Source organism: Caloenas nicobarica, chromosome 25, assembly GCF_036013445.1.
Source record: "Caloenas nicobarica isolate bCalNic1 chromosome 25, bCalNic1.hap1, whole genome shotgun sequence".
In the NCBI taxonomy this organism is placed as follows: domain Eukaryota; kingdom Metazoa; phylum Chordata; class Aves; order Columbiformes; family Columbidae; genus Caloenas; species Caloenas nicobarica.
This window is the reverse complement of record NC_088269.1, coordinates 1,599,147-1,621,702: the sequence shown is the minus strand read 5'-3', so window position 1 is coordinate 1,621,702 and position 22,556 is coordinate 1,599,147. Positions and strand designations below refer to the sequence as shown.

Sequence of the window (22,556 nt, the reverse complement as noted above, 5' to 3'; positions counted from 1 at the left end):
GGCCCCACCCCCGTGGTGCCCATACACCCCCAAATGGGGCCGTGCCCCCCCAAAAAGAGGCTCCCCCCGGACGCGCCAGCCGCGGGCCCCCCCGGCCCGCAGCCCCGGGGCCGCTGTTTGCCCAGCGGGGCCACTGGCAGCGCCCGGGGGCGAATCATTAACCGGGGTCAAGGACCAGCCCCGACCCCCCGGTGAAGGGCTGGGGGGTCCAGCACCAGGGGCCACCCGGGCAGGTCACAGCAGAGGGACAGGGACAGGAGGGGGCACCCAGAGCCCGTGGGACACAGCCCGGTCCCGGTGGGAAATGTCCCCATCCCCATGGGACTCTCGGCATCACTGTCCCCTCCCCACGGGGCCCTCCCTGGTGGATCACATCCCCCCCCAGTGTCACACCCCAAACCCCACGGAGCACATTCCCAAGCCCGCGTGTCCCCAGGGGACATGTCCCCATCCCCACGGGGCCCATCCTAGTGGGTCACATCCCCCCGCAGTGTCCCCATCACTGTCCCCCCAGCCAGGGCTCAGCACCCCCAAGGAGCCCCAGGTGTCCCCCCCACCCTGGCCCAGCGCCAGGTCCCACTGCAATCGCCTGTGGCTCTTGCGACACCCCCAGTGCCACCCACTGACGTAGGTCCCCATGTCTGGCCTTGACCAGAGCCAGGCCCCCCAGGACAGGAGGAGCATCGCTGGGACAGCTTGGGGACACAAAGGGGACAGCAGGAGGGCACAGGGCTGGGAACAGGGTCAGGAACTGCCCCCCACCCCCAGCTGTGGGGTGCTGATAACACCCCCACATAGGGCTGGGGTGCCAGTCCCGTGACACGTGGGGACACGTGGGGCTCTTATCAGCTGCCCCAGGCCCAGCTGCCTCCCAGGGCACGTGACAAGGGACAGGGGCCCCCAGCCCCCCCAAAACACAGGCAGCACTGGCGTACGAAGGAAATCTTTATTGGGTCCGAGGTAGCAGCAGTGGGGGGGGGCCAGGGGCTGCCCCCCAGGAACCCCCCACGGGATGGTTGGGCAGCGATGGAGGCAAAGCCGAACGCAGCACAGCCCGTGATGGGGGGAAACACCCCACAGGCCCCCCCGAAGGGGCAAGGACCAGCCCCAGACCTTACCCAAGGAAGGATCACTGCTGGGGGATCTTAATTAAGTCATTAAAAATAAGAGTGGCCACCCATAACTGCTAATCTACAGCTACAGCGCAGCAAGGGGGTCACCCCAGGGGGGCAGGCAAAGCCTCAGCGCTGTCCCCCCCCTCTAGAAACTGAGCGCCAAGACATTTATATTAAAAAAAATTAAAATAAAATAGATACTTCAGTGACAACACTATGCAGAACTGAGGAAGCCCCAGAGATGACGGCAGCCCCATCCCGCCGTGGGACGAGCCCCCCGGCTGCCGGCGGGGAGGGGGCAGCGGGGAAGCGGCAGCAGCGCGGGCCCCGGTGTCCTCACACCCTCAGCACGGCGAACTTGAACACGGCCATGATGGCAGCGCTGATGAGCCCCGAGATGGGCACGGTGACAAACCACGCCATGAAGATGTTGCGGAAGAGGCGCCAGTCCACGGCCTTCCTGGAGCGCAGCCAGCCCACCGAGACCACCGAGCCCACCTGCGTGGGGAGGGGGACACGGCTCAGCACCCCCGCCCCAGGGGACAAGGGTCCGGCCGCAGCCCTCGGGACCCCAGGCAAGGAGCCACCGTCCTGGAGCTGTTCCCATGGCCACTTGGCAAAGTCCCGGGCTCCATCAAAGGGGTTTTGTTCTCCCAGTGTCCCCTTGCCCAGGGACACCCCCCCCCAGCCCTGGGCAGCCGCTGTCACCCCACATTGAGATGCAAATGGCAGAGCTGGGAGCTGAGGGACAGCCAGCAGCCTGGCTTTGGGGACCTCCCGCGCAGCTCAGCTTTGTTAGCACCCGGATTTGCGGGCAGCCAGGCTTGCACTGAGCCAGCACCGCCCCCCTCCTGCCAGCCCTGTCCCCAAATCTACCTTGCAGTGGGTGGTGCTGATGGGGAGCCCAACGTTGGAGGCGATCACCACCGTCAGCGCAGACGCCAGCTCGATGCTGAAGCCGCTGCAGAGAACACAAAGGGTATGAGAGCGCAGGCACTGGACCCCCCGCACCACTCAGCGTGTCAGCCTGGCTCAGCCTGAGCCAGACCTGGGATTGCTCCCCCAGGCAGACCCTGCACCGCGGGGGCAGCTCCTCACTCAGCTCTCCAGCCCCCCAGGGTGACCCCCCAACCCGGCAAGGGATGCAGGAAGGTGTTATGGGGCCACACACCCCCAGCTCCATCACCCGAACAATAAAACCTCCAAGAGAACACAGAGAGCAGCTCCAGGAGCAGGATCCAGCTTTAGGGCTGCCTAAACCTGCCCCAAGTCAGACCTTACCTGGATGGCGTGATGGGAGTCAGGTCCTTCCCCATGGTCTGGATGACTCTCCGTCCCCAGACCCACAAGCCGGTGCAAATCCCCACACCTCCGTAGAGCAACAGCCAGATGGGAGTTGCCACCTTGGTGGCCACGTCACCCGTCTGGTAGACGAGGTAGAGGGCGACCAGGGGCCCGATGGCGTTGCTGGAAGGGAAAGGAGAGCTGGGCTACAGGCCCAGGGCAAAACGGCCACCAACCCCCCTCCCGATCCCACTGCCCCAACTGACCTGACGTCGTTGCCACCGTGAGCGAAGGAGCCGAAGCAGGCGGTGAGGATCTGCAGGAATTGGAAGAGCAGGGACACCTCAGCTTTGTCCTGGTCCTGCCACTCTTCCAGGGAGCCGCTGCTGCCTTTGCGGTCGCTGACGCCCATCTCCACCCGCGCCGTGTTCAGATCCACGTCGGCGGCCGGGTGGGCGTCCGCCACCGCGTTGCAGTAGCTGGTGTAACTGTCCATGCGGACCCTCTTCTTGGTGTCCGCCACGGGCCAGCTCAGCTTCTCCGCCTCCTCGGCGTCCCTGGGGCGCAGGGAGTCCAGGGGCATGCCGCAGATGGCCATGGTGTAGGAGGTGTAGCTGTTGTTCCGCCGCAGGGGTTTGTCCCCAGAGTCCCCCATGCAGTCCCCCATCTTGGCCAAGTGCAGTTTGTGCAGCAGCTCCTTGTAGAGGCCGGAGTCCTTGTGCACTGTGTGGTACTGGTACTGCCCGCTGGAGCTCAGCTGGTGGCCCAGGGACTGGTTGAACTGGACCAGGTTGCCGTTGGGCAACCGCACAGCTCCTGCCAAGAGAGATGGTGGGGGGTTAGTACCTGGAATTGTGGGGGGGACACCCCAGCACCCCTGTATTGAAGAATCAATCTGGGGGAGAAGAATCAATCCGGGGGATGGTTTGGGTTGGAGGGCCCTCCCCAGCTCCCCCAGTGCCCCCCCTGCCATGAGCAGGGACATCTGCACCAGCTCAGGTTGCTCAGAGCCCCGTCCAGCCTGGCCTGGGATGTCTCCAGGGATGGTTCATCCACCGCCTCTGGGCACCCTGGGCCAGGCTCTCACCACCCTCGGGGGCAAGAATCTCTTCCTCAGGTCCAGACTCACCACTGTCGATGCTGGTTTCCTTCAGGTCGAGGCTGGGGACCCTCTCCTGCTCTGGGGTCTCCTCCAGATCCCCCAGGTTGAAGGACACTGTCCTCTCCTCCACCGCTGCCCGGTGCTGGGGCACAACCGACCCCATGTCCCCAACAGGGCTCTTGGCATCACCCAGGGCCACCTTGGGCTCCTCGTGCTCCTCCTTGGGGCTGACATTCTTCTCCATCAAGGGGCTTTCTGAAGGACTGGATTTGATTTCTCCTGCGGGGGGAAGCGGCTGCCATCAAACCCCTTCCCACCGCCAGGAACAAGCCCACACCCCTCAACATTTATGGCAGCTAAATAAACATTTACAGCTTCTCCCTCCCAGCCCTGAACTTTGGAAATTTGGGCAGTCGCACCTTGTCCTGGGCACAGCGGCCAGACCGTCACCAGCCAGCTCATCTCCTATTTTTAGACTCCTCCACCCACACTGGGTGTGGTGAGCACCATTATGGGGCTTTTATACCCACTTTTCCTACAGCGGAGGTTCCTCTTTGCGCCCAGCCCCATTCCCTGCGGCCACAGGATGCTCAGCGCCTGATTTTTGGGGGGGGGTTGTGACCCCTGAATTGCTGCCCAGAAGAGCCCAGCTCCTCCAGCAGCTCATCGGCTCCAGCCTGCGCAGGGGACTGGGCTCCTCGCCAGCTGCCACCAGTGGGTGACACACGGTGACAAACCCAAACAGGAGCCACTTCCCACCTCCCCGGGGCCGCCTGGTTTCCTGTCCCGCCAGCGGAGCCAAACCAGCGGCACCGAGCCCGTTACTCCCCCTCTACCGGGAAAAAAAAAAAAAAAAAAAAATCATGTTTTTCTCCAGGTGAAAACATGAGGTCAGCGCCTTCAGAAGTCTCTCCTTGTCACAAACACTTCCCAGCAGGTTCGCTGGCGTGGGGCCCCCCCGGAGCTCACACCCCCCGGCGATGCTCAGCACCAGGAGCAGCTTTGCCACTTAAGCCGAAGCTCCAAACAGCTGGAAGAATGTCAAGGGCGGCCATAAAGCTGTTAGTCACACCCCAGTTACACCAGTCCGACAAGGACACTGGTTATCCCTTCATCTCCAAGATCCTTAAGCGCCCCAGACTGCACCCAAAATTTATATGCAAGACCACACACAAGCCGCCTGCGCTTTTTGGGAGGCAGAACTCCGGACTGCTCTTTTGGATGCCTTTCAATAGATTTTTTTTTTTTTTGCGCTACAGGAACAGGATTTCATCAGCTCACAGAGCTTCCAACTTGTGATCTGCATCTGCCGGGCCAAAGATTGATCAGCAGGTACACAGAGGATTAAAGGTTACACCGGTTAACAGGCACGTTGTCTCCTTTCCTCTATTAAAATCAGGCTGAGAAGTATTTTTAAATATTGCTTGTTGCCCTGGGCAGCTTAAGGAGAGATCACCCTGCTGAGAAATCCACTGCTCGGCAGCACAACAGCTACTCCAAGGGGGTTTTTTGGGGTGTTTTAGGGTCCCAGGGAGCAGCTTTCCTGCCCGCTGCAACGTGCCCCAGTGACTCAGGGTTTGCAGAGCAGCTTAAGCAATAATGGGCGCTGAGGATCCCTGCTAATCACAGCCCTGCGCCTAATGAGATCTCCCGCCGCGGAAAAAGAGTTGGTTAGTCCGAGCGCGCCCTTCCCCGAAGGATTGCGAGGGTGAGAGGTGATTACTTACGTTCGATTTTCTTCTTCATTCGCGGACACACAAAGAACCAGACGACAAGAGCACAGACAACAGCACTCCCCGCCGAAATGAGGAGGATACCCCACAGAGGAAGTTTGTCAAAGCCCAGCACTAGGAAATAAAACAACGGATCTTTGAAAACCCCCCGGGCAAAAAAAAAAAAAACCAACAAACAACCCTCCTTGATGTACGACTTTTGCTTTTCCCGGCACGGGGATTCCATCACCTGCGACGTCCCTGCGCTAACGTGCCTGCCGGGGAGAAACGCTGTCGGGAAACCATCGCTGACTGCGCCACAACCCAAAGCTCACACACAGAAGCCCCCCCGGTTATAGTTTTATGATTATCCCCATCAAAAGCTAACCTTTCGCACATCCAGACTTTTTTCCCCCCCTCTCACTCACAGGCAAACCCTGCCAGGGACTGGTACGTGCCCTGAGCAGGGACCAGAGGCTCCTCACTTGCTGCAATGTCAAAGAAAAAAAAAAAATTGAAAAAAAATAAAAAAAGCCACCCAGCACGGCTGCAGCAGTGACAGCAGCAGTGACAGCAGCGTGTCCCGCTCGGGAGGGGACACATCTCCAGCAGCCCCGGCTGCTGGGAGGATCATGCTCCTGCTCCACGGGTCTCTCCAGCTCAGGTTTCAAGGTACCCGAGCTGTTACGTGACCCATTTCCAGGGATTCTCACACGCAGCGTGACTTTTCACAGAGGTTTGGTGTTAAACAGACACCGCTCACGGTATCAGGTGCTTGTGACTCCTGTGACCGCTCGGCTCCTGCATTTTCTGCCGCAGGCAGCTTCCTGCTCCTGACGCACCACCAGCAACACTACACACATATTTAGCTATTTTTTTTTTTTTTAAGCCAAACCTGTCTGGCTGAAGGTTACAAACCTGTACTCGAGCACCAGAGCTTGCCCAGCCCTACCGCAGCCAAAAACTCAGGACAACGTGAACCCGCTTAGCAGGGGTGAAGCGATAATGTGATTTTTGGAGTGGCATCGCCGCTGCTTCGCACCCCCTGCAGCAACCCCGCCTTCCCCCGGGCTGGAGAGCCGAGGGGAAGCTGACATCCCTCCCCCAAAATTTTTTCCAGCCGCTGTTTACAGAGCAAAGCCTGCGGAGCCAAGCGCCGATTGCCCTCGCCGCACCGCCGGCAACTCCTCCGCAACAGGAAAGCCGCGCTCGGACCGAAAAAACAGCTCCCGAGTCACTCCGGGGCACGGGGGTCATGGCAAAGCCACCGTCCCTTGTCCTGCCTCCAACCTGTCCCCTGCGCGACAGCCAAACAACCATTTCGATTTGGCTTTTTGAACTCAAATACAAGCTCCTCTTCATGGCAGGAGGTGCCAGCTCTTTTTTGCCAGGGATAATTAGTTTATTCTTAGGGAGGAGGTGACTCAGGAGACACAAGCTCCATCCCTGCTCCCAGCGCCTCTCCAGCGGCAGCCGGGTACCTGAGTTTTAGCACAGATAAGAGAAGGGGATGTCACATTATCTGCCAAGTCCTGTGGAGTCTAAGGAGAAAGGTCTGGAGGGGTTTAGTTTGAGCAGGTCTCTTTGGTTGGGCAACTAGCTTAGCCCAGAACTCAGCGCACGCTAGCCTGCCGCCTTCTGAAACCGGCACAGGCCAGCCGCCTTCTAGGAGATTTCAGCCCTGTAAAGCAAAAAAGGGGTAAATCGTGCATTTAATGGAGGTTTTGTAAAGAATTTTCAAATTAAGGTTGAAGTATTGAGGCGTACTTACGGGGCGCACCGGTATACATGATGGAGAAGAGGTTGATGCCCACGGTGCAGGCGTAGAAGACGGGCAGAGCTCGCAGGCCGTTGGGAACGGGATCCGCCTGCAAGACATGGGCGGGCGCTGTGGGAAACCGGAGCTCGGGGACCGCGGAGCAGCCCCGGAGCCGCCAAACGGCCCCTTCCCAAAAGGGGGGGTTGTGCCCTCGGCTGCCGACAGCGGCTCCGACGCCGCCAAGAGCCGGAGCTCCAACGGCTTTCAGAGAATCGCCTGTGGGGGTGGCTGAGGAGCCGCCACCATGAGGCACCCCAGGGTGGTTTGGGGGGGCAGAGAAGTGGCAGAACATCCCACCGGGCTCCCCAGGACCCGGGGCAGGACCAGCCGTGCGTCCCCCCCTCTAGGGCTGTGCCAGGGGCCCCAGAACCCCAAACCACAGACCCCTCCCGGTCTCCAGCCGCACGTGTTTTCTTCCAACTCCCCAGGCGCTTTCAAAACAAAACCATTTGTCAGACAAAGCTTTTTACCTCTTTACAGTTGACTTGGACAAAATTAAAAAAAAAAAAAGCCTCATTACTCCCAAAGCAGCTTATTTGACCACGTACCTGCCCTGAGCGAGCAGCAGGAGCACTTAATCTCCGCTGCTGCCCGGCAATGGGTACAAACACACCGAGCTTTTACCAAACAGCGAGCAGGAGACAACCGGGCTGCTCAGCACTCGAACGGAGCGTGACGGGGCCGGTTACACAAGGTTACTCTGACAGCGGCAACGCCGAATTGTTTTAAAGGGCTGCTCGGTAGAAACCAGCAGCGATAAGATCTTAACATCTCTTGAAGCAGGAATAGTTAGAGCTAAGAGCTGAAATAATTTGAGTTAACCTCAAATATGCAGAAGAAAATGCCGAGTTGCTCTGCACAGCTGGGCACTGCTGCTCTGGGCTGGCAGCATCCTGCGCTCCAGGGTCACTGTCACCTCAGATGGACGAGGTCTAAAGCTGCCACCTCCATTTCAAGCACCTTTGGGTGCCCCATCCCTCTTCCCGGGCTTTGAGACACCCCCCAACAGTGGGTGCACATCCCCAAAGGCAGCCTGAGCACCCCTTGGTTTGTCTGGGACCCCAGATAGGAGGAAAATGTGCGGTTTCCACAGCACCAGGGACAATTCTGGCCCCCTTGGCTTCAAAAAAAAAGCCCCAGGGTTGCTAGGTCATCACCCTCATGTGCAGGCTGACCCAAGGGGAAGTCCAAGCTTGCAGCAGGAGTTTGGAAAAGCCCCACTCTTACCAATTCTGGGCTATTTCACTACTTGGAAGCTGCAGCTGTTTCTGCTGAGGCCAGGCAGGACACAGCTGGCCCAGATGTTTTGCAGGAGGTGAGCAAAGCCTCCTCACCTCCCCAGCTCCGCTCTGCAGAGTTTTTGTGCCTGTTTTTTCCATCCCTTCAGCTCCTGAAAGGCTCACCCAAGCATCAGCATGAGGATTGATGTGCCTGGAGAAGCTGTGGTGCACACAAGCCAAGCGCCAGGGAACACCTGGGAGCCCCGAGGTGTCAGAAAACGGGGTGACCAGCCCTCACCTTAGAGAGAATGAACCTCCGGACGAGGAAGAACAGGATCGCAGACATGATGCCCGAAAGGAGGGGCGAGATGAACCAGGACAACACTAGGAGAAAAGAGACGTGATGAGCATCGCGCTGCTGGAAGGAGAAACCCACGGAACGGAGAAACACCAGCTCAGGGTGGTGACGTGAGCTGGACTCACCGATCTTCAGCAGTTCAGACCACTTGACGCCTTCTTGCCCTTGGGCCACCAGCGAAAAGCCGATGGTCGCTCCGACAATGCAGTGGGTACCAGAAATAGGGAGCTTCAAGAACGAAGCCACCAGCTGCCACACAGCAGAGCCTGAGGGATAAGAAAGGAGAAGCCTGGTAAGAAAACCATCACCGGGGCACCTCGAGCTGCCCCCCAAATTTTGACACCCCCCCCCATTTCTCACCAAACATGGCACTGATCGAACCGGCCATCAGCAGCCCCTGTGTGGAGTTGTACATCTCCACGTCGATCAGCCCCTTCCGGATGGTCTCGCTGACTTTGGCCCCCAGGAGGACGGAGCCCACGGTCTCGAAGACGCTGGCCAGGACGCAGGCCTGGCGCAGGGTCACCACCCCCGAGCCCACGGCCGTGCCGAAGGAGTTGGCCACGTCGTTGGCGCCCACGGAGAAGGCCAGGACGAAGGCGATGATGAAGCCCAGGATGAGCATCCAGAGGGAGCCCGCCATGGCGACGGGGGGCACCGCGGGGGTCGGGTCCATCATTTTGGGGTTGGGGGGCGGGGCGTCAATAAATTAGGGATGAAATTAATTAAATAAAGGATGGGGGGTGTCGCTATAGGGCACGGGGGGGCCGTGCCATCCTAAAGCCCCGCCGGGGGCAGGGACCGGGGGCCGCGTGTCGCGCCATGGCCTGGGCCGTTCTTCATCCTGCGGGAGAGACGGGGGAGGGAGGTCAGCGTGGGGTGGTACCGGATAACGGCCCTTCCCGCGCGCCGGTAACGGCCGCTCCCGCGCGCGCCACCGCCGCCATGTGTCCGCCCCGCCCCCGCACCCCAAGGCCGCCGCCCAAAGCCACCGCTCACCGACAGGGCCGCGCCGCGCTCGCCGGGAAGCCCCGCTCCGTCCCGTCCCGCTCTGCTCCACCTCCCGCCTTCTCCGCTCCCCGCCGCCAACTGGCGCCGCCGCCCGCCGCCTCCCGCGCTTTAACCGCCGCCCGCCGCCCCACGTGACCGCCGCCCCGCCTGACGCGCGCCGCCGCCCGCGGCGCCCATTGGTCCGCTCGCCGGCGGGGAGGGGCGAGGCCGCGTCGCCATTGGGCAGCGCCGAGCACAGCGCCCCCCCGGGCCCCGCCCCCTCCGGCTGCCGCGCCCCCCGCGCGGGCAGCGCGCCCCGGCACCACGTGCGCGCTCGGAGGCGGCCCCGGCGGGACCGGGCGGCACTGGGCGGCACCGGGCGGCACCGGGCGGAGCGGCTGCGGCCCGGTCCGGGGCGGCTTGGCCCGGCCTAGCTCCATCCAGTTCAGTCTGGCCTGGCCTGGCTCAGCTCATCTCAGCCCGGCTCAGCTCGGCCTCATCCAGTTCAGCTTGGCCTGGCTTGGCTCAGCTCAGCCCAGTTTGGTTTGCCTTGGCCCATTTTGGTTTGGCTCAGCCCACTTCAGCTCAGCCTGGCTTGACTCAGATCTGTTCCACTTGGCCCAACACAGGTGTGGGCTTGGCCCTGGCACGGTCTGGCACAGCCCGGCACGGGTGTGGGCTCAGCTCTGGCATGGTCCAGCGCAGCTCTGGTCCATGTGGGTCTGGCTCAGGTCTGGCACGGTCTGGTAAAGCATCGAGCTCAGCCCCAGCACAGCACCGGCTCAGGGGGACACGGAGCCGCAGAGCACTGGGCTGGCACCACGGTGCAGCTCAGGGCTGCTCTGGCTCTGAATCGGTGTCACACACGGGCCTTGTGCCGGCGCCCAGCAGCAGCACTGGCCCTGGGGGGCACCTGGCCCAGGGTGGGCACCCACCCCACCCCAGCACCAGGGCAGCCCAAGTTTCCCCAGTTCTGGGGAATGAAACTGGTTCGAACCAGGACCACCCAAGGCACCAGCACCCACAGCTAGGTGAGTGTGGTCTGGGGGGACCCTTCAGGGTCCCAGGAGGTTCGTGCAGCCAACGCCCCCAGGCTGGGTGGCACAGCTCGGGGGGGACAGCCCTGCATGCTGCTGGTGCACATGTACACGTACAGCCCCCATGTGCACACGCAGGTGCACACGTGTTTTCCTGGGGGGGGTCGGGCACCACTGCCTGTTCCTGCCCTGGGGTGACCGTTGCCCAGCAGGAACCGCGGCTCGGCAGGCAGAGGGGGGTGGCCCAGCCCCGGGGCAGCGGGTCACCCCGGTCACCCTGGCACAGGAAGCTGAAGTGTCCGGCCAGCACACGGGTCACCAGCTCGGTGCCGGCCAGGACTGGGCCATCGTGGGCCACTGCATCACTGGGCCACTGGTGACGTGGGTCTGCGGATGGCACTGGGTGGGGGGGCGGGAAGTGGCCCAGACCCACTGTCCTGCTGACCCGTGTCACTGAGCCAGAGTCCGTCCAGTGTCCCCTACAGCGTTGTGTCCCCAGCCACACGCAGCACTGGGGGTGCAGAGCCACGGCGTGGCCTCGAGCATCACAGAATCATCTTGGTTGATAAAGACCTTTCAGATCACCAAGTTCACCCATAACCCACCCCTGGCACTGCCCCATGTCCCGGAGAACCTCATCTCCATCTGTCCAACCCCTCCGGGGATGGTGACTCCACCACTGCCCTGGGCAGCCTGTTCCAATGCCCCACAGCCCTTTGGGGAAGAAATTGTTCCCCAGATCCAACCTCAACCTCCCCTGGTGCAACTTGAGGCCGTTTCCTCTGGTCCTGGCGCTTGTTCCCGGGGAGCAGAGCCCGACCCCCCCTGGCTCCAAGCTCCTTTCAGGCAGTTCAGAGATCAGAAGGTCTCTCCTCAGCTCCTGTTCTCCAGCTGAACCTTGCACACTATGCACTAGGCTGTGCTGCACATATGCAGCAAAATTTTATTTGTTTCTCTATTGAAAACAGTGCTTATATATACATTTTATATATTTTTAAAAAGCTTATTATTATGAAACAAGCTGGAAAAGTGGGCCCATATGAACCTCATAAGGTTCAACCAGGCCAAGTGCACCTGGGTTAGGGCAACCCCCGGTATTGATCCAGGCTGGGGATGGAGTGATGGAGCAGCCCTGCAGAGAAGGGCTTGGGGTGCTGGGGGATGGAAGGCAGGACAGAGCCGGTAACGTGCGCTTGCAGCCCACAGGCCAATGGTATCTCGGGCCACATCACCAGCAGCGTGGGCAGCAGGTTGAGGGAGGCGATTCAGCACAGGACAGACCTGGACCTGCTGGAGAGGGGCCAGAGGAGCCACAGAAATGACCCGAGGCTGGAACAGCTCTGCTGGGACGACAGGCTGAGAGAGTTGGACTAGGTGAGCTGGGAAGGTCCCTTCAACCCAAACTGTTCTTTGATTTTATGATTTTATGTGCCACCCCTACACATTTACATCAGTACAGAAGTCAGTGGAGCACACGCACAGGAGAGCCAGCAGCCCCCATCCCACCGCAAGTCGCTCAGCGTTGCTCCGGGGGATACAAACTCAAATCCTCCAGCTCCGGCACCTCTGGCAAAGCCTTGTTTTTCCGGAAAAAGAAACGAGTCTCCTCTTCAGCCTCCAGGATTTCACTGAGGGATGACACCACCGTGTCGTGCTCCTGCAGCACCTCCGGGTAGCAGCTCCAGCCCCACTCTATCCGCTGTGAGCGCCGGACTGGGGTCACGAGTTTCACCTCCTGGCCTTCCAGCAACTCCTTCGCCCTGCGGGGAGGACAAGAGCCTTTTGGTGAATCCCGCAGAGGAGTGTTGGCACAGACAGGGTGCCTGCTGCCAGCTCAGCCTTACCTGGACGCAGACTTAATCAGTAACTTGATAGAGCTGGGCAGGGTCCGGGACCCCGCTGCCATGCAGGGAGTCACTTCCACGTGCTGCCTCTTGCTCGGACAAGGTGTTTTAGGCTCCCAAGGAACGGGCTGCTCAGTATTTTCCCCTGATGGGAGAGGAAAAGGGCAGAGTATTTGCAGAGAGCGGCAGCTGGGAGGTGTGATGGGTTGGGACCGGGCACAGCCCTGCCAGAGGAATCCTGCCCCATTTTTGAGATGAGGATTCCAGACGTTCACAACACTTGGTCTCCAAAGTCAACAGGGACACGAGGTGCTGGGACAGACTGGAAACCACACTGCTTCCCTGCCCGCCCCGATGTGCATGTTACCTTCCAATGTCTGGTATCCAGCCATCAACACATCAAAGATAAATTCTTTGAGCTCCTGGATGGGCTGCAGGGAAAGCAGAACAGAGGTGAGGCCAGGTCTGACTTGGGAACAGAGACTAGAGCTGCAAATCAACAGGAGAAAAGGTTTTTGGTTCGTTAAGACACCCTGTGCAGGAGACAGTGGCAAAAGGGCGTCAGAATTTCCCTTCTTATTGAGAGAGGGGAACGAGTTGGGGAAGGGGCTGGAGCACAAGTGTGATGGGAGCGGCTGAGGGAGCTGGGGGTTCAGCTGGAGAACGGGAGCTGAGGGGAGACCTTCTGATCTCTGACCTGCCTGAAAGGAGCTTGGAGCCAGGGGGGGTCGGGCTCTGCTCCCCAGGAACAAGCGCCAGGACCAGAGGAAACGGCCTCAAGTTGCACCAGGGGAGGCTGAGGTTGGATCTGGGGAACAATTTCTTCCCCAAAGGGCTGTGGGGCATTGGAACAGGCTGCCCAGGGCAGTGCTGGAGTCACCATCCCTGGAGGGGTTGAAAAGACAGAGATGAGGTTCTCAGGGACAGGGGGTAGCACTAGATTTAGGTTAAGTTTGGACTCCATGATCTGGAGGGTCTCTTCCAAACAATATGATTCCATGATTCTATGGGACAAAACCGGACAGGCAGCTTTAAATGGCTTTTACACCTTGTGCTGCTGAACTCATCCCCAAATCCAACCCCTGGATCCTGAGGACACCTCCTGGCGCAGCGGCAGGAACAGGGGCAGGTCCCGGTGCCTCACTCACCACTGCACCAGCGCCGGCTGCCGCGTTATACAACTCCTTCACGTCCAAAGGGCCACTCTGGGTGAGCAGTTTCGCTTTGCAGATCCAGAACTTGGCAAATTTCTCTGCTTGGGGCACCTGGGACAGCATTGCAGAGACCTCCTCTTCCTGGCCACCCTACAAGAAGGGCAAGGTCCCGGAGAAAGGTGTCAGAGGTGTGCGCCAGGGGAGCTCTCAGCATGGAACTGCTTTCCCAGCACTCACCAGGAAAAGGAGAGTCGTAAGAGTTTGTTCTTTTTGCAAGTCTCCTATGTGACCGTGAACAGATAACAGCTTTCCTGCCTCTATTTTTTCCCTTGGTAAAATCAGTTTAGTGTTGCAGAGGGATGGTGAGGGACAGACTTCGCGGTGCTGGCACTAACGGAGACACTAAACTCCAGAGCAGGGTTAGTCATTGGCATTCCCAGAGGCGACACTTTGCAGCAACTGTGAGGGCCACCAAGGACCTACCCCAAGCTGCAAAGTCCACCAGGGACCCACGTCAAGCTGGTTCAACCAGCCGGGGTTGCTGCTGCAGAAATTCCTGCTGCAGACTGTGCTGCCGGGTATCAGGACACTGGCAACAGCACACGCAAACCCTGTGAACAAGTATTGCTCTGTTTTCCCCATTAGCACATCTCCTTGTGTGCCCTAGGCTGATCCGTAACTCCAGCAGGACTTTTACTTTTCCTACGTGTGATAGGACGAGAGGAAACGGCCTCGAGCTGCTCCAGGGGAGGTTGAGGTTGGATCTGGGGAACAATTTCTTCCCCAAAGGGCTGTGGGGCATTGGAACAGGCTGCCCAGGGCAGTGGTGGAGTCACCATCCCTGGAGGGGTTGGACAGACGGACATGAGGTTCTCAGGGACAGGGGGCAGTGCCGGGGTGGGGGAACGGGTGGACTCGATGATCTTGAGGGGCTTTTCCAAGCAAAATGATTTTGTGATCTATGATGCTTCTGTGATTCTCACCTCCTCAACACGCTTCAGACACTCAGTTAATATGTTGTTGATCTTCTCCAGGGAGAGCTGCTCCAGTTCCTCCTGCTTCTCCAGTTGCTCTTGCTTCTCTTTCTCCTTGACATTTCTGCAGGGCAGCTTCACTGCAGTTTTCTGAAGCATCACCATAGGTGGCCGCTTGTACACCCTGCCTTTGGCTGCCACCCATGCCTCCAGCTCTTTCCTGTTAAAGGAGACCAAGAGGTCACTGTCACCACCCAGCAGATCCCCAGCACTTGGAATCTCCCTCTGGCCACTTCAGCTGCTCTGGAATAACCAGTTCACATGTCCTAAAAACGCACCCGAGCTCTAGGCTGGGGAAAAATACCCAAACCTCTCAAGTTTCAGGGTGCCTTGAAGAGAGAACAGGAGAGTGGCCACACACCATCTTCCAGCTTGCTGAATCGGTGGGAGAGGAAGCCAGAGTATCCCCAGGTCTCATCCCCACCCTGTCTTCTGGGGCATCAAGCTCACTGCTAGAGGGACTCTGGACCCTGTTTCCAGCACTTTGATGCTGGTTTGCCCAGTTAAACTCTTCAAACTCTGCTGTCCCTTGGATGCGAGGACGAAGTTGGCCAAGCTGCTACTTACCTGCGGTTGGCGGCCCTGGGGGTCTTGGGAACGCGCCCATTCTGAACTCCACTTGCCCATGGCAGCCTTGGCTTAAAGCCCTCTCTTCTACTCCTAAAATTGCTGTTAATTGCTGGAGTTTCGGAGCCATGTGTGCTGCGAGGCCGGTTTTGGGGGACTGGCACTCGAGATACTGCCACGTGTCTGGGAGGTGCCACCTTCGCCTCCTTCCTATCAGCCCCCCCTTTCACTGCGGGGTTTTGCCATCGCACCGTGCCACCCGCTTGTAGGCTGGATTTCGGGTTTAGGGTCCCTTGAGGTCTGCTGGAGGCCGGCAGCTTTGGGGGAGATCTTTGCAGCTGGGGGGGTCTACTGCTGTTCTTAAGAGCTGCCCCTGGAACTACGCCGAGTGGCTTTCTTGCCGTGTCAGTTTTTTCCTGGTTTGCCCCTGGTTTTTTATGTAGCAAATTAGTCGAAGCAGTAAAAAACCGAGAGGGCTGCAACGGGTGAGTTTCAACGCTTGGTTTTTGCGATGCGCTCTTTGAGCCTGGCACGTTTTTCCAGATTTTACCCTGAATCGGCTTTTCCTCAGCCTGACGGCTCTTAATTCTGTCCCTCGGGCCTGTGACGGCTCCCGACGTCGGCTGTTTCGGACGCAACACGGCTGCCCTCTGGGTTGTTTCCAGAGACTTGTGCCGAGTGGCATGTCCAGTGTGTTCTGTGGATTTGGCACCGAGTTTGCCATCGCCCTGAGCGCTCTTCTCCGCATTTTTGGGAATGTCCTTCTTCTTCCTGTCAACCTGGAGACACAAAGTGAAACCTCAGCCCTGAGGAGAGCTCAGCTTGGTCAAACCCTGACGTCCGAGGGATGTCTCTGTGAAGGCCCGTGGTGGCAAAGCGCTTGTCAGCAGGACACCAACAAAACACCCACCAGCACCTGGGCAGAGGATGAGTCTCCCCCACTAATTTCCTCTGAAAAATAACGAGTTGACTTATTGCCAGCTATTTAGCAATCTGTTGGCTGTGCCCCATCGGGGTCAGGACCTCCCCGCCCTGGTCTGGGTGCTCAGGCTTCGCTTTGAGCATGAAATATAAAACTTAGACTCAAAAGATTTCTGCTTACCTGCTCTAGTTTAGAAACGGGTTCTGAGGGTTGACTCAGACGATTCGTCTGGTCCTTCAGAAAGAGTCTGTAGGAAGTCAAATAAGGTATCAGGTTATTTAACAGCTGTTGCAGCAAAGGTTCAGTACCTAAAACGCTGCTGGTTGTCTCCATCACAGCTTTTGGAAATCAAAGACATGTCAGGGAAGTACCACATAATATTAATTCTTTTTCTTTTGAGTAGCAACAGAGAAGAAACACAAGACATCAAAGTTTGTTATAATCTTATGGCTTCCACTGACAACAAAGCTCAGCATTAGGGAAGATTAATGCCTGCGCAGTTATTCTTCTGTAATGACAGAGTCTGGAGAGTTCGGATATTGTCCCTATTCTACACAAGTGCAGTACCAAGCCATAAAGAGAGATCATGAATCTTCTCCTTTCTACTATATTAGTGAGAAAGATTCACAGACACTCAGAAAATACCCAGAAGAGACAATATCAACCAGCAGGAAATGTCAACACTCAAGCCATCCTTCAGCTCCTGCAGTCGGTAACCACAGAGCGCTGGCGAGCCGGGAATCCAGCTTTACCTCTAGGAATCGCTGCGTGATTTGGGTCAGAAGGGACCTTTACAGATCATCTAGTCCAAGTATTCTCCTGACTTACTTTGCGCTGGAGCATTTCAGATTTTCTTGGGCTGCTCGGTTCTGCTGGAGCCATCTCCTCTGCTCCTCTGCGACAAGATGGGAGGAAAATTCAGCACACGCACCACAACCTCAGCATTTGGAGTGTCGATAAGAGTTTTATTTTACATTCTTTTACATTCACAGCTCTCCCCCGCTCCCCACACAAGCCTGGCGACGCTGTTCCCAGGAGTTCCCAGAGCGTTTCCACACACGTGGTGTTGCCCAGAGGGGGAACAGATGGGAAAAGTGAGGAGTGTCTCAACACGGGAGAGCTCTGACACCCCCAGTTCAGCCGTGGGGCATCTCATGGCAGGGACAGCCCTGCCGTGTCACACCCCCAGGTGACAGCCCACACACCCTGGGGGCACCTCAGTCTCCCCCCACCAGCCCTCTGCCCCCCAACCCCCCCCCTTTCCTTTGATGCTCCGCCCCAAAACTGCCACCGACCCCCCAGCACAGCAACAGGCCACCCCTGAGCGCCCCCGGGCCCCCCAAACCACACCAGCGCCCTCATTTCGTGGGTGAGTCCCTGCACGGACACAACACCCTCATCCCCCCAGCGCTCTCCAAAGTCCCAGCACCCACCCTGTTCCCCCCACCCGCCCCCCAGGACGCGGCCGCCCCTGCCCAGGGCCACCCAAACCCATCTGGGACCACCCCCTGTCACCACAGGGTCCCCGCAGGCCCCTCCCAGCGGGCCGCCCCCACCCCACAGGGCCTCCCGCCCCACAGCGGCCGCCGTTCCCCGTCCCCTCCCGCCCCGCACGGGCCCGGGCGCTCCCCTCACCCGCACCCCCCACCCCATGGGGCCCCCAGCTCCTCACCCGCCGCCCCTGCCCGCTCCATGTGCCGATCGCTCGGCCCCAGCGCGGCCAAGAAGCTCCGAGCACAGACCGGCGGGTCCGCGTCCTTCAAACCAGAGCGGCAAACGGTCGGGGCCGAGAGGGAGGGGCCAGCGGGCCAGGACAGAGCTGTGATTGGCCAGAGGCGGCAAAGGGGGCGGTGACAACGTGCCCGTTCCGACAGCCCCATTCGCTGAGGGGCGGGGCGGGGGCGGGGCGGGGGCGGGGAGGGGGCGGGGCCTGGGGTGGGGAAGGAGGAGGCGGTGCCAGCGGCTGCCCCGTTAATTAAACCCAGTTTCCGTCAATTAGCGTGTGTGGGAGCAGCTGGCGCTGAGATGAAGTTCTCAGGGACATGGGTTAGTGGTTGGGGTAACGGTTGGACTCGATGAGCTTGAGGGGTTTTTCCAAGCAAAATGATCCTCCGAACCAGCAGGATTTTCCTCTCCATAAACCCCTTCACACCAGTAACCCCTACGAGAGTAACGACCTGAGCAATGTCATCCTGGGAAACCTTTTATTTCCATCTCCATCATCAACAAATACCCGCATTCCCGATCACAAAAACCACAATATTTCCAATAAAATGCATGTAAGTTAAAGGCAAGCAGTGGGCACAATAAATAAATATAAAGGCGCTGGCCAGACACAATAAATAAGGATAAATCGGGGTGACTCGGGCCCACGGGGCCCAGAGCTGCTATTTCACCTGAAATAGATGGGGAGAAAGGGGGGGTCCCAGCTCGGGGGGGGTTTGTACTCGGTACATACAGCCTGAAAACCGGTGACTGCCGGTTGGGTTGGGTCGGGCGCGGGGGCTCCTCAGCGCCCGCTCAGCGCGTAGGTGGCAATATTGACCTGGTCGGGCTTGTCGGTGATGCCGACGGGCTGGCGGGGCTGCAGGGACGTGCAGACGAACCAGCCGGGGAAGGCAGCCGACTCGAAGCGGGTTGTCCCCTCGGTCGGGCTGTCCAGGCGGTAGAAGATGAAGCGGGTCAGCTCCACGCTCTCGATGTCCCTCCTGATGTCGGCTTCCTGCAAGCGAGGGGGTGGAAACAGGGTTCAGGGTGGGATGGAACCCCCCCTAGTGCTGTGGGGCAGAGCCGGTGGGAGCCCCCCGCTCACCTCCAGCTGCAGCACGGGCTCAGTGCCGCTCAGCACACACGACATGTAGAGCTGGTAGCCCTTGATGCCCAACGCCACCGGCACCCGCCCGTTCCCCAGGCCATCCTGCGATGACCGTGGACGGTACAGAGCAATGTTGAGCTTCACTGCAGAGAGAAGGGACAGGTTAACGGGTGGTCCCGGGGCTGTGGGGTGGCTCCCAGCTGATCTCGGGACAAGGACATTGGCTCAGGACCGTGTCCCCTCACCTTTCTGCCCGGCGGAGGGTCCCTGCAGGTGCAGGGCCACCAGCTGGGTGGGTGACTCCAGCACGAAGCACTTCTGGGCGATGTCAAGGATGTCGAAGGACTGGGAGCGAGTGTAGCGGTAGACGGGTGCCCCGGCGTAGCTGCTCTTGATCTGGTGGAAGGAGACGGGCTCTGTGGGGACAGAGATGGTCAGGGGGACACCGAGACACACGGGTCCAAGTGCATCCTCCAAGAGCATCCCCCGGCTGGGGTGACATCCCTGACACCACCCCCTCCTACCGAAAATATCATCCAGGAAGTCCCCAAGGTCACTGTCGGCAAAGTCCTTGTGCGCCGGCTGCTTCAGGAGCTTGGTGACGGCCACCATGAGGACAGCGGCGCGGCGAAAGGTCCTGGTGGGGTGTCCCTTGGCCGCCATCACCTGGATGCCCACCCCGGGTGATGTCACCTCCAAGTCCAGGCGGGGTTTCTGGAGAGGGAAGGGGACATGCGGTGAGACCCCAGCCTCACCATCACGGGGTCCCAGGGCCATTCCCACCGCCCCAGTGTTACCTTCTGTGGGCAGAGGCAGTTTGGGCCATAAAATGTCTCTTCGTTCAGGCTGGAAGGAAAGGAGAGATGGTGACACCAGGGCCACTATGGGTGGCATTGTGTCCCCAGCGTCCTCTCTGGCACAGCCTCTTACCTGCCACTCTCCAGTGTGTCCAAATCGGGGACAAACGCCATTTCCACTGCCGACTGCGAAAACCTGTGCAGAAACCTGCTGGTGCCTGTCGAGTGTTGCGGCGCTGGGCTGCCTGCTCCTGCTCCTGCCTGCAGCGTGGCTTGGGCGCTCTGATCCCAGCAGCGGCACGGCGGGTTTTCAAGAGCTGCTGGAAGGAAGCGCTGTCAGAGCGGGATTTCCACCTTTCGCAACTCCCGGGTTCGCCCAGTTCCTCTAGTGAGACTGGGAGGGCTGGGGGGCTGGATGCTCCCGCGCAGCACTGTGGGGCTGGGCATGTGGCAGAGCAGGGGGATGATTGGGGCAGAGCAGGGGGATGTTTGGGGTCGATGTGTGGCATGGGTATTTGGGGTCAACATTTGGGGCAGAGCAGGGGGATGTTTGGGGTAAACATGTGGGGCAGAGCAGGGGGATGTTTGCAGTTGGTGCGTGGGGCAGAGCAGGGGGATGTTTGGGGTTGGTGTGTGGGGTGGGGGCGATATTTGGGGTCAACGTATGGGACAGAGGAGAGGGGTTGTTTGGGGCAAAGCAGGGGGATGTTTGGGGTCATGTGTGGGGCAGAGCAGGGGGATGTTTGGGGCAGAGCAGGGGGATGCTTGGGGCCAACGTATGGGGCAGAGCAGGGAGATGCTTGGGGTCAATGTGTGGGGCCAGTGCTCGCGTGCTGACCCTTGGTGGCCGCGCTGGCCCAGCCCCATCGCGCGGGGGCCGCGATGACGCCCGCCCTCGTCACCTCCCCAGGGCCGGGGACCGCAACTGCCCCGGAAGGGGCCGGTGGCGTAAGCGTGGCCACCCCGCCATTTCCCAAAGCTTCCTCCTGCGCTGCCCAGGCCGGTGGCACCATGTCCCTCTGTCAGCCTTCCTGTCCCCAGTATCCGAGGGTGCAGGACCCCACTGTCCTCTTAGTCCCTTGTGCCCACCTGCGCTGCCCTGGGGATGCAGATTTGGGGACAGTCCTTGTCCCCTCTCTGCAGGACGCCCTGTGTCCACCCGGGGTGCTGGTGGTTGCGCCACGTTGGCCATGCCGGGTACGTGCGTGGCCAGGCTTGCGTGGCCTTGGGCTGTCGGGGTGTTTTCCTGGCGCCCGTTTCACTTCCCGAAAGCGCCGTCCGGCCCCGTGCCGACTCTCGGCTGGTGCGGTCATGACTCACCCGGCAGGAAATTGCCACCAAACCCAAAACCGGGCCCCTCCTGCCCACCCAGCTCTGCCCGCGCCCCTGGCCAGCTCTGCCTGTCACCTGTGGAGGGGCGAGGCCTGACAGCTGTCACCTGTGCCGGGATGTCCTCGAAGGCCTGAGGTCTCCCAGGCCATGGGGTCCACTATACCAGGGGGTCCCCAGGCCATGGTAGGGTCCCCAGGGCATGGTGGGGTCCCCAGGGCATGGTGGGGGTCCTCGGGCCAGTGCAGATGTGCCCAGGTCATGGTGGTGTCCCCAGGCCACGGTGGTGGTCTCCAGGCCACGGTGGTGGTCTCCAGACTGTGGCAGGGTCCTCATGCCATGGTGGGGGTCCTCAGGGCATAGTGGCATCCCCAGGCCATGGTCATGAGCCCCAGGCAATAACAGAGGTCCCCAGGCCATATTAGGCGTCCCCAGGCTGTGGTGTGTGTCCCCAGGCTATGGCGGTGGTCACCAGGCCATGGTGGGGGTCCCAAGGGCACTGCAGGGTCCTCAGGCGATAGCAGAAGGTCCCCAGGCCACTCTGGGGGTCCCCAGGCCCCGCCGCCCAGCCCGAGGCGGAGGCCGCGCCCGGTAACCATGGCGACCGCCCCACCCTGGTCCCTGCCGCCCAAGCCACGCCCCCAGGCTTGGCCCCGCCCCTGAAGAGGTCACCCCGCCCAGCGCGCAGCCGCGCAGGCGCTTTGGGAAGGGCTGGGAGGGGGCGTGGCGGCAGGCGGGGGGCGTGGCGACGCGGTGACGCAGCGTGCGGGGCGGGGCGGGGCAGGGCGGCAGCCTGCGGCTGGGGACCGCTGTCAGAGCCGGGCCACGAGCGGGGCGGACGGGCGTACCGGTAGGAGCCGCGGGGGGGCCGGGCCCGGCGGCGGGACAGGGCCGGGGTGGGCCGGGGCGGGCCGGGGCGAGAGCCAGGGGCGGAGGGGAGCGGGGGCCGCGCCGTGCTAGGGGGGCCGCGGCCGCTCCCCGGTGTCCTTGGCGCCGCCGCCCGGGCGCCTCAGGGCGGGGGAAGGGCGGGACTACGTCTAGAAGGGCAGCCCGGCGCGGCCAATAGGAAGGCGGCTGGGCGCTTCTCTCCACTCCTATAGGCGGCGAGGGGTGCGAAGCCCGGGCGGTGGCCGCGGGTGCTGATTGGCGGGTGTTGGAGCGGGGGCGGGCCTGTCGCGCGCTCTTGTGTGTGTGGGGTCGCGCGCGGCGGGCCGGGGCTCGTTGCCCCCTTTTTCGCGCCCGCCCGCACGTGGGGCCCCCTCAGGGCTCCCCTGGGTCCTACCGCCCGCCCGCCCGCCCGCCCGCCCGTCCGCCCCGCCCGGCGGGTGGGTTCCCCCCGCTCCGACCTGTTGGGGCCGCCCGGGGGAACCCCGGAGGGCTCAGACGCTCGCGGGGGTTCGAGGGGTTCGACGGTGCAGCCCCGGAGAGGGTCAGCGCCGACCTCCCGCTGCCCCGGG

The 22,556-nt window shown here is 60.7% G+C and overlaps 4 protein-coding genes across 5 annotated transcripts in view; 1 reads left to right on the top strand and 3 right to left on the bottom strand.

The window, feature by feature from the left end:
• Nucleotides 1–940: 940 nt before the first annotated feature.
• SLC20A1 (solute carrier family 20 member 1) lies at nt 941–9,697 on the bottom strand. Its single transcript, XM_065651786.1, has 11 exons — nt 9,610–9,697; nt 8,971–9,454; nt 8,736–8,876; nt 8,551–8,636; nt 6,985–7,081; nt 5,229–5,348; nt 3,529–3,780; nt 2,666–3,215; nt 2,397–2,582; nt 1,992–2,076; nt 941–1,613 (listed from the first exon to the last, which is right to left on the bottom strand). Exons 2-11 carry the CDS (start codon nt 9,287–9,289, stop codon nt 1,452–1,454), a joined length of 1,998 nt encoding a protein of 665 aa, XP_065507858.1. The 5' UTR covers nt 9,290–9,454; nt 9,610–9,697; the 3' UTR covers nt 941–1,451.
• A 2,422-nt stretch (nt 9,698–12,119) lies between these two features.
• CKAP2L (cytoskeleton associated protein 2 like) lies at nt 12,120–17,931 on the bottom strand. The gene is made up of 9 exons (XM_065651819.1): nt 17,831–17,931; nt 16,987–17,053; nt 16,339–16,405; nt 15,237–16,015; nt 14,619–14,829; nt 13,630–13,785; nt 12,849–12,912; nt 12,482–12,626; nt 12,120–12,397 (listed from the first exon to the last, which is right to left on the bottom strand). The coding sequence occupies exons 1-9, from the start codon at nt 17,850–17,852 to the stop codon at nt 12,154–12,156; spliced, it is 1,755 nt and encodes a 584-aa protein (XP_065507891.1). The 5' UTR covers nt 17,853–17,931; the 3' UTR covers nt 12,120–12,153.
• A 728-nt stretch (nt 17,932–18,659) lies between these two features.
• Nucleotides 18,660–19,956, bottom strand: LOC135998428 (interleukin-1 beta-like). Its single transcript, XM_065651614.1, has 6 exons — nt 19,904–19,956; nt 19,771–19,819; nt 19,498–19,687; nt 19,219–19,389; nt 18,971–19,116; nt 18,660–18,880 (listed from the first exon to the last, which is right to left on the bottom strand). The coding sequence occupies exons 1-6, from the start codon at nt 19,942–19,944 to the stop codon at nt 18,668–18,670; spliced, it is 810 nt and encodes a 269-aa protein (XP_065507686.1). The 5' UTR covers nt 19,945–19,956; the 3' UTR covers nt 18,660–18,667.
• Nucleotides 19,957–21,862: 1,906 nt separating this feature from the next.
• The window catches only part of OGDH (oxoglutarate dehydrogenase), a 32,089-nt gene continuing 31,395 nt past the window's right edge, over nt 21,863–22,556 (top strand). For both annotated transcript variants that reach the window (XM_065651610.1, XM_065651609.1), the window contains exon 1: nt 21,863–21,949. The gene's annotated coding sequence lies outside the window, so the exon portion shown is untranslated. The remainder of the gene's footprint in view (nt 21,950–22,556) is intronic.

Bases quoted from the DNA above. Each gene is read 5' to 3' on its own strand.
- SLC20A1 (XM_065651786.1), bottom strand. From the start codon at position 9,289: ATGATGGACCCGACCCCCGCGGTGCCCCCCGTCGCCATGGCGGGCTCC. The intron at 5,349-6,984 runs GTAAGTACGCCT...TTTATTTCCTAG, and splicing joins CATGTATACCGGTGCGCCCC to TGCTGGGCTTTGACAAACTT. The intron at 2,077-2,396 runs GTAAGGTCTGAC...TGTTCTCTGCAG, and splicing joins ACTCCCATCACGCCATCCAG to CGGCTTCAGCATCGAGCTGG.
- LOC135998428 (XM_065651614.1), bottom strand. From the start codon at position 19,944: ATGGCGTTTGTCCCCGATTTGGACACACTGGAGAGTGGCAG. The intron at 19,688-19,770 runs GTAACACTGGGG...TTCCCTCTCCAG, and splicing joins ACTGCCTCTGCCCACAGAAG to AAACCCCGCCTGGACTTGGA. The intron at 19,390-19,497 runs GTAGGAGGGGGT...CTGTCCCCACAG, and splicing joins CTTCCTGGATGATATTTTCG to AGCCCGTCTCCTTCCACCAG.
- CKAP2L (XM_065651819.1), bottom strand. From the start codon at position 17,852: ATGGAGCGGGCAGGGGCGGCGG. The intron at 16,016-16,338 runs GTAAGCAGAAAT...TTGTGTCTCCAG, and splicing joins CCGTTTCTAAACTAGAGCAG to GTTGACAGGAAGAAGAAGGA. The intron at 14,830-15,236 runs GTAAGTAGCAGC...CTCCTTTAACAG, and splicing joins CCCAGGGCCGCCAACCGCAG to GAAAGAGCTGGAGGCATGGG.